This window comes from Lupinus angustifolius, chromosome LG12 (genome assembly GCF_001865875.1).
Source record: "Lupinus angustifolius cultivar Tanjil chromosome LG12, LupAngTanjil_v1.0, whole genome shotgun sequence".
NCBI lineage: Eukaryota > Viridiplantae > Streptophyta > Magnoliopsida > Fabales > Fabaceae > Lupinus > Lupinus angustifolius.
Window position 1 is genome coordinate 15118322 of NC_032020.1, and position 9530 is coordinate 15127851.

At 34.9% G+C, this 9530-nt stretch overlaps 2 protein-coding genes across 6 annotated transcripts; one reads left to right on the plus strand and one right to left on the minus strand.

Moving 5' to 3' along the window:
• On the plus strand, positions 471-8113 carry LOC109362866 (RPM1-interacting protein 4-like). 2 transcript variants are annotated; one of them, XM_019608926.1, is made up of 4 exons: positions 471-738; positions 1971-2162; positions 2279-2309; positions 8102-8113. In XM_019608926.1, the coding sequence occupies exons 1-3, from the start codon at positions 730-732 to the stop codon at positions 2300-2302; spliced, it is 225 nt and encodes a 74-aa protein (XP_019464471.1). In that variant the 5' UTR covers positions 471-729; the 3' UTR covers positions 2303-2309; positions 8102-8113. The 2 variants fall into 2 exon arrangements, with proteins under 2 accessions (XP_019464471.1, XP_019464470.1); XM_019608925.1 differs by lacking the exon at positions 8102-8113 and having other exon boundaries at positions 479-738; positions 2279-2707.
• LOC109362865 (protein STICHEL-like 2) lies at positions 3196-8089 on the minus strand. Of its 4 annotated transcripts, none has more exons than XM_019608921.1 (6): positions 7804-8089; positions 5387-7028; positions 5076-5295; positions 4735-4920; positions 4385-4600; positions 3196-3885 (listed from the first exon to the last, which is right to left on the minus strand). In XM_019608921.1, the coding sequence occupies exons 2-6, from the start codon at positions 6977-6979 to the stop codon at positions 3314-3316; spliced, it is 2787 nt and encodes a 928-aa protein (XP_019464466.1). In that variant the 5' UTR covers positions 6980-7028; positions 7804-8089; the 3' UTR covers positions 3196-3313. The 4 variants fall into 4 exon arrangements, with proteins under 4 accessions (XP_019464466.1, XP_019464467.1, XP_019464469.1 ...); XM_019608922.1 differs by lacking the exon at positions 7804-8089 and adding an exon at positions 7562-7708; XM_019608924.1 differs by lacking the exon at positions 7804-8089 and adding an exon at positions 7338-7545.

Genomic DNA, 9530 nt, shown 5'->3' on the forward strand with positions numbered 1-9530 from the left:
GTTCAATTTAAAAAAATTAGTAATTAAACAAATCGAATAAACTCAACTGCAAATTACAATATTTTGTACAAAATACTATATTTGACATTTATAACATACAAAATACACATTACGAACAATAGGAAAGCGGGTTGGCAGGCACGGTAGTGCCTGTCAACACACTAGTATATATAAAATGTAATATTTATAAACAAATATATATAAAATGTAATATTTATAAACAAATAGTAATATATCAGTTAATAATAATTAAACTTGAATTGTTGTAGATAATGGAATAACATTTTATAAAACTCACACATTTTTTTAATACAAAAGATTTATACATGGTGAAATGGAGAATTTGTATACAAATCAAAATAAAAAATTATGAAATGAGATAAACAGTTAAGTCGTTGAAAAAAGAACAATTTTGCCCCAGAAAACTAAGACTGAGAATGAGGTGCGTACCCACTAACAAATTCTCATTTCTGGTATCGTCATCACGTTAACGTGAAACAAGAATCTGTTAGAAGTGGTGAGATCGTGCGTGTTGATGCCGTTTAAGTTCCGTTTCCTCACATTCCCCTCTGTCAGCCTTCAAATGTTCAACGTTATTATTGTTATTATTTTATAAAAGTGTTGTGTTCCTCAGCTCAATAATATTAATATTTTCTCTTTCAATATATCTTTCTACTATCTATCCCATCCATATCTTCATCACATTACATTCTTCTCCAATTCTCAACCATGGCCTCGGTATAATTCTTCACTTTTTTTCTTCCAACCCCAAATTTAACTCAATAATACATCATTTATCTTAATATATATGTTGTCAATGGATCATTCGTTTGTTGAGTGGCTTTTTATTCTTAACTTCCTGTTATTTTCTTTTCATATGTTTCTTAATCATTGGAAAATTATCGGTGATGATATTTTAATATAGCTGTGGAATTGAATGCTACTTTTGAGAGATATTGTTGCTGTTTTTTTGCACTTTATTATTGATTATGTAATGATTGATGAATAATGAGTTAGCAAAATTAGCAAGAATTATTGAACTACTTTTATTCAAATTTGGCTGGCCTCCTTCATTCATTAAATTTCTCTGTAGTTGAGTCGCATCAAATTCACATGGTTTACAAAAACCTCTAGGATTGTAATTGTCTATGAGTGAGAGGGATAAAGGAATAGGTTCAACCTGAAATTACATAGTTTAACCTTATTTTTTTTATACTACCAATAGTATTTCCTCACTTTACGTGAAGGAACTAATCCCTTACGGGATGTGTATATGCCCCTCCCAATAAGTACAGCTATCAAGAATCAAACATTTGACTTTTTGATTATCCTAAAGATCTAACAAAGCCTTATACTATTAGACCAACGCTTTGTTGTTAGTTTAATATGGTTTTGATTCGATGAAGCCAGTGCTCAAATCATTATGTTGTTACCTTATGTATGGACAAGTAACATTTTCTTTGCCTTTGGGTACTTGGGTAAAACAAGATGTTGTTTTCAGTCCAATTCAACGGTAGATGTTATTAAAGGTTGGACAATCCATACTATTAGCAAAATGTTGTTTTTCATTCATCAAAATAACATTGGTCTAGTAGTAGTATACTAGATTCACAAATATCGTATTAGGCCAACCGTCACGCACTCTGAAAGGAATTAGTCTCTTACTCACCCTTCGCTATATGAAATAAAAAACAATGTCATGCATAAACAACATAACCTTAATACCACTAGGTGGAGTCGGCTTGAGTTAATGAATAGGGCGAGTGACCCAATGTACGAGGCTTCGACCTAGTGGATTTTGTGGAGACTAGATCTACATAGCCTTACTCTCGCAACTAGAGAGTCTATTTCCAGAATTTGAAATAGTGACCTCTTGATCACTAAACAATAAACACTACCTTATTGTTGTGTCCATGCTAAAAAAGATATGCTTTCTGGACATTACATTTACACTTTTCGTTAATATACAGCAGGATAAAGGTCGGGCATTGCCAAAATTTGGTGAGTGGGATGTAAACAATCCTGCTTCAGCAGAAGGGTTTACTGTGATATTCAATAAGGCTAGAGATGAGAAGAAAACTACCGGTTCTGCTGCGAACATAACAACCCCGCATACATCTGATCCTGTGTTCAAGACTAAGACTGAGAATTATCCTCAAAAGGTAAACTTACATGCTTGATGCTAGTGTTCCTTTCCAATGTCTGAGACTGAGTATTCCAACTTTTCAATATCCCTTTGATGAACTTTATTTAATTTCTGAAATGATATTAAATACAGAGAATGTGGTTCTGCTGCGGTTGACTGAAGAGTGTTTTGAGCACCTAGAAGGGGAACCCTGTACAAACAATTCCAATGATTATGTGGACCATGTTCTTGCTAGGCTGGTGGAGCAGGGAATGGTTTAAAATCCTATAATTTTCACCTTTTTCCTATTTATCTTGCCTTGTTTTCAACCTCTTTACATTTGTATGATAATGTATTTATAATAGTAGAAAGAAACAAATTGGTGGACATAACAACCTGGTTTTATTGATGTTAATAATAGCAAGCCATTTGTAATTTGCTCACCATTTGTCTGGGCATGGGTGGACGTAAATTGGTTTAGTTCTTGCAATAGAGGCAAAAAAAGTAGTGTGAACTGATTGGTGTTGGAGAAAAAATTGTACAAAAAATACTAATCAATATTATAACTCGTTCTATCTTCCATCTTTCCTTTTCAAGTAATTGTACCTACACACGTTACCAGATATTTACTTAGTTTCGACAACCTCTCCATATTTCTATTGAATTTGCTTGCAGCTTAAACTATAGACAAACTGAAGTTGCGAATGTGGAATTTGTATATTTTAGAATGGAAAATGTGTTTTCATGCATCACCCCGTGTTAGTGTGTGTTTATTTTTATTGTTCAGTCAAGTTAGTGTATAAGGTCTGTGGAATTTACCATCCAATGCATTGGGAGCATATGAAATTGCTGACTTATAAGATGAGGGAGGGCTACTAATACTTCAATTTGTTTATTAGTATTTTTATTTAATCAATCAAATTTTGATTTTACTTAAAATATGACTGATAAGAAATATGAATAGAAAAATTAGAGCAACAACCCCACTATATAGTAAGATAATCCAACAGAGAAAGATATTTACCTATTCACATGTAAAGGTTGAGTGGCTAGTTATGCATGCCTAAAGATCTTTATAAAAAAACTTCAATATTAGAGCCACAGGAGAAAAACATGGGGTTCATTATAATTGCAACAAGTCTGAAAACATCTGTACCTATGGATTGATAAAGCAAAATCCTTCTTCTGTTATGATGCATGAGAAGAACAGGACTTCCTATGAAGCCAGTGGGTTTGAGGAAAACAGTTAGAATGACTATCCAAATCTAAGGTCGATGAGACTTGATGCGCATAGTTGCCTCGGTCGTCCTTGAGAGAATCAACTCTTGCACTTGAAATCCTTGGAGCCACTTGAGCTGTGCTCAGCAAATTCCCTTCAGAACTTCTCAAAGTTGTTACAAACTCAGTTCCACCATAGGACTCAGGTGGTGGCACCCGAGGTCCACAATCGGATGAACAAGTTAAAGTCGGATCCTTCATCATAGGCTTTTCAGAGGTACAATCAGCATAATCCGATTCAGTTTCGTGTTCATGAGATGATAATGATTTCCGTAGAATTCTGCGGGAGCAATTAAAGAAATTGAAAGATGACCTCTTGAATTTTGCAAACTTTGAATCTGAAGTACATGGTACATAATTGATCCTGAGCTCAATGTTACAACCCAATATGAATTGCAGGGAACTTGCAATTAATTTCCATGACTTCTCAGCCCGAGCAACAAAGTCATGGTGATGGAATTCCAACTCAGCAACTGCATGGCCTGAAAATTGGATATTTTCCATTCATTACTTGGTACATAGTCCTCACTTAAGGAAAGATCCATCTCATAAATATAAAAGAATTTTCTTTCTAAAAAACATGAGGGTGGGAATAATAAATTAGTGGTTGACAAAAGAATCTAATCTGTGATTTACACAACATAGTAGGTCAAAGAATATCAAATAAGTTGTTGAAGATTATGAAAAAACAGCAGAATTTGATGGCAAATACTTGTGCCATCATAAATATCATTGCTGTAAAAGTAAAACCATATTTTTAGTTAAACTAAGATTTGAAAATTCCATACTGCAGGCTATACTTAAAAGAAATCAATTAAATCATAATTAATAAGAAAAAGTCAGAAAATTCCACAAACAAAAAGGCACAAAACACCCACCATAACAGTAGGATATATCCATTATCCAATGATGCCAAAAAATTTGGTGACTGCAAAAATAATGGCCGGACAGAAACAATGCAAGTAAAAAGAAAAAGCATACCTTCATTAACCCAAAGTGAAGACAACTTCCCCTGCTTCCTGAGAAATTTCTTGAGCCGGCTAGATCGACATATCTGTGTAGCACTATACCATATGGAGTCCGGTGTTCCTCTATGACCCTCCTGCACTCCTAATCTATATGACTTGTCATCACACTGACCTATAGAAGCATGCTTCAGGCTCTCCCCTGTAGACGACGTATTACATAAATCCCCATCTGTATCCATTTAAAGAAACCATTAGAATTGAAACTTCAACCTGATCAAATCACCCTGATTCTGCCGACTGCATCCTACATGAAAAGTATCGGAAATCAAAAGGTAAAGAGACAGAGAAAAGTATCAAGCCCACCTTGAATGGATGCAGCTCTCAAACATAACTTGGTATCATTTGCATTCACAGAAGAACATTCCACAGAGCTTAGTTGTAAAAGAGCTGCAGTGAACCATGTTGTTTGATTCTTAGAAATTCTCAACTGCTTCTCTGTTTCAGAAAGTATTCTTACTGCATGATTTAGTTTCTGCAGGTCTGCTTCCGCTATCATTGAGAAATTAACCAGTAAGGCAACAGAAATAAGATATGATCAGAGTTTACAACAAAAACAGAAGCATGCTCTTCGATAAAAATTAAACAGCCAATACATATGCTATAAGCTAAAAGGGATACAACATATTACAGTTTCGAACACTTACAGGTATGTCTACTAGAAAATCTTCTGCTGATTTCAGAACCACCAACTTCATGTTTCCCTGCAAGAATGTCCATAATAAGATTTGCCAGCTGTGACATAAGTTGTAGAGGATCTATCCGTGATCTCATAAGCTCCCGGGCTTTTATAACTGTATTTGAAGTGTCAGATGACAAAGCCAGGTCCAACAATTCAAGCAATTCTTCATCAGAAACAACACCGGTCTGCAGAACAAGAAAGAGTAAGACTAATTCCCAGAAGAATAAAGGAAAGCAGTTTCATGAAGAATTGTAAAGAACAAAGCAGAACACTTACAAGCTCATAAGCTAAGGAAGTCGTGATTTTTTTACCAAGCAAACTCAGCTGATCAAGCATCATTTCTGCATCCCTAAGAGAACCAAATGATTTAGCAGCAATGAAGTCCAAGGCCACTTGTTCAAAATCAAGACTTTCTTCAACACAAATTTTTTCCAATCTTCTTGCAATATCAGCATCTTTAATCTTCGGAAAGTGATACCTCTGAGCCCGCGAGACTGCACTTCGAGGAAGTTTATCCAATTCAGGAGTGATCATCACAAAAACCACATGTTGGGGAAATTTCTCTAGGCTATTCAAAATAATAACCCATGTTTCCCCTTGCAAAAACTGGCACTCATCAATAATGAACACCTTAAAGCGTGAGGAAACTGGAGGTATGCATGCATTCTTAACCAGGGATTTAGCCTTGTCTACACGATTGAGTCCAAAAGAATCCACTTCCTTAACATCTTTACTTCTTCCAGAAAAGATCAAAACACATTCTCTACATAGGCCACATGGCTTTTGCTCCTCAAGGGAGAGACAATTCAATGCAGCGGCAAAGATCCTAGAAGCAGATGTCTTGCCTGTACCACGAGGACCATGGAAGAGATAAAATGATGTTATCCTTCCTCTAGAAATGGCACCTAAAAGCGATCTTCCTACCACATTTTGTCCTACCAAGTCAGTGAAAGATTTTGGCTTGAATTTCATACATAAACTTCTAGGAGTTTCCAAATTTGGACTAGTTCCACCACCAATGTCTCTCATGCTTCTATGTTCATAATGATCTTTCTCATTAACATGCTTCAACATCAAGGGAAGGTCTTCTTTTTCAGAATAATGATTTGATTCTCTAAACCTTGGTGATTTTGACCAACAACAGCTTATTCCACATCCATCATGATTATCTAAAACATCTACACCTTCAGTTATATATGGTGAAGCGCTACGCGTTGAGAGAGCATCACCAACAGGAAGGCATGGACTCCCTGCTTGGCTTGCAATATCACCCATCATTTCAGATCGTTTCACTTGATTCTTGCATAGTGACTTTCGGGTTGACTTCGAGTATTCTATTCTCCCTAATTGTGATGACAATGCAGTTGATGAATAGCATGATTCCTCATTCCTCAAATGATTAATAGGAGGCATGATGCAAGCCAAATCCAATCCTCTGCCCCCATGGTTGCTACAACAGCTTTCACTTGGTGATTTATTTCCTGAAATGCCTTCCAGATTAGGATTAAAGTAACGCAGTTCATCATCTCGCTGCCCTTCCTTACCCGAAATCCCATAATAGTTCAGCTTGGACTTCAAAAGGCCACAATTCAATTCAAAATCAGTAGTATCCTGCTCTCTTTGCCCATTAAAATCCGCATTCTTGGTTCTTAAAATACCATCATCATCAGAACCATGTGCATGAGGAGCCTCAAGAAATCGCAACGAAAACCCATTACCCGAACCATTTTCCCAATGTACATTATCAATCAAAGGAGAAAGTTTGCTAATACAATTAGCTGAAGGATCCCTCAATGATCTAACCCTTCTCAGTGCTACAAGAGTTTTAGAAATAGGAATATCAACTGAATGCCTCCTCCCATCCATCATTGTCTTACACTTATATAATCAGAACACCACTAAACAATGAAACTCCAACCTAGAAAACAAAGAACATACATTAAAAGAAAAAAATGGAAAACATAATTCTTACAAAAAACAGAAAGTGCTTTGCTAAAAAAAGAAAGAGAATGGGGTAAGAAATGAAACAACTCCATAAAGCACCATACTCCAGAAAATAAGCATAAAATCACAACCCTTTCCTTTTCCCAAAAGAGCATAAAAATGAAGTGTTATATTGTGATTTTAGACTGTGATTATATTCATTAGGAGAACATAAACTGGACAAAAAAATAAAACCAATCTATCAAAAGTTTAGTTTCCCAAAAAAAACAAAAAAAAACTATACCACAAATATAGGCACAAAAGCAAAGTCTACTGAAATCTTTGCATCATAGCTGAATGCAAATACATGTATTTCATCTTCAATTTACTACCATCGGAAAAAATAACAATAATGAGGTATAAAGGAAAGGTTTTTTTCCTCGCTGACAGCTTTATAGGAGCATTCAACTGGAAAGTGAGCATAAGAAATTTAACAAACAAGAAAATGAGAAGAAAAAAATGAAGTACCCTTCATCAGAGAAAAAGAAAAAGAAAAATGCAACTAGCAAGTAAGCTTAGTTCTTAACTCTAACAGTAATGTGTACTGTTTCTATTTTCGTCAGTATATTATAATGGAAATAAGGACTAGAATGAAGTGAGAATCTTAAGTTCAAAATTTAGTATAATATAATGTATATAGAAACGGACAATGCAAATAACAAAGCTAAAACAAATAAAATATACAATAAAAAAACAAAAACAAAACTAACCTGAGCACATAGAAACAAGCAAAAACTTGGAAACTGACAAAGAAAAACCCGTGGAATGGGGTAACGGAGAAAATGGGTCGTTGAAAAATCCGAACTTTGAAAGAATGGGCTTGGTGTTGGAGCCTTGTGATGAAAGACATAGCATGGTAGTAGAAGAGGAAGAGATAGAAAAGTAGTAGAAGGTGAGAAGTGGCAAAGTAATAAATATATGTAATAAATGAGAGAGGGTGTTAGGCACGCCATTAGTTGTCACAAAAGTGTTGAGTAGATTCTGTTGTACCCTTTGTGGAAGAGGCAGATGCTGAATGCATGAAGGGTTTGGGATGGGGCTTTTTGGTAATTTGAGTTAATGAAAACTTCAGTTAATATGGTTGATGGAGAGAAGAGGTGACTGTGGTCTGCTTCTGCTTTCTGCAATGTTTCCAACAGTGTTGCATATTTCACTTTCCAAGGCCTTGGTACAAAGGGGTTGGTGTTCTTGAATGAATGAAAGTAGACATGGATAACCAACACTTTTTTACTTACTTTTTGTAGGTTTCAAATCAACGTTCCTACTTTTGTTGATTTAGATTTATTTCTCTAAGGTGCAAAAGCTAGATGTAATTTTAAAAGGTGTGTTATTTAGTATTGTACAGTGCAATGGTAACGGTCGAACTCGGAATCCTTATACACGAATGTATTTCCCATTAGGAGACTGAAGAGTAATATATTTTGAAATATAAAGATAGTAAAAATGAGAAAAAAACACCTCTTATAATAACAATATATGCATTCGCAATGTAAAACTTAAATATGAGGATGAATAATATAATGATATTGTAAAACCTTATATTTACTTATAAAATTATCATACATGGTAAGAAATTGACATTTTTTTTGTAATACTAATAGTATCTCCTTATTTTTTTGGGTTTGTAACTTTCCATTATAATCAGTGTCGCTCTCAATAATCAAACCATTAATCTTTTGATCATCATAAAAATCTAGCCAAACATATAACAAATCCATTGTAATTATAAACGAATACATTATTTTTTTTTTTTGAAATAATAGGTACCAGGATACTGTGCTTGTTATTTTTTGATGTTTTAAACCTGTGATAGTGTTAGCCAAAATCTGCAAGCGCAGACCTATAACTGGGGCAGTCTGACAATAACCATTTACGAATACAACTTGGTTATTATGATAAGGAGCGGCGGTGGCTGTCAACCTGCAACAATGTGGTGAGGGACCTGGTTCACGGATTAAATAGGATAGTCACTCATCTGCAATTTACTACTTTCAAATTACTCTCCACATTTTGTGAATACTTTTACCACTCACCGACACGGTCACACCCATTAATCTGATAAATTCACAACGGTCTCCTATTTTCATGTCATATGCATGCAACGTACTTCAAACACCGATAACAAATTAATCAGTAAATATGATGTATAAACCAGTGGTTGATACTACAAGATTAGAAGTGGGACTTAGTTCAATTTGGATTTGGAATGGTAATTTTATTAAGCTTAGTCTTTTTTCTATTTTTACATGAGATCTTTTTAATATTTTTTGGTACTACTAAAAGTATCCTTTATATTTTTTGGTAATGAATTAATTTATTTCGGAATTCGTGGCTGTCCCTCTTAACAAGTGTCGTTCCCATGAATCAAACCTTTAATCTTGGAGATCTAGTGAGACTTTACACCACTAGACCCACGTTTTGTTGGTTATCAATTTGG

Coding starts and splice junctions, on each gene's coding strand:
- LOC109362866 (XM_019608926.1), top strand. Junction 2,163..2,278: donor CTGAGAATTATCCTCAAAAG/GTAAACTTACAT, acceptor TATTAAATACAG/AGAATGTGGTTCTGCTGCGG.
- LOC109362865 (XM_019608921.1), bottom strand. CDS start 6,979: ATGATGGATGGGAGGAGGCATTCAGTTGATATTCCTATTTCTAAAACT. Junction 5,296..5,386: donor CTTCCTTAGCTTATGAGCTT/GTAAGTGTTCTG, acceptor CTTGTTCTGCAG/ACCGGTGTTGTTTCTGATGA. Junction 4,601..4,734: donor GAGAGCTGCATCCATTCAAG/GTGGGCTTGATA, acceptor AAATGGATACAG/ATGGGGATTTATGTAATACG.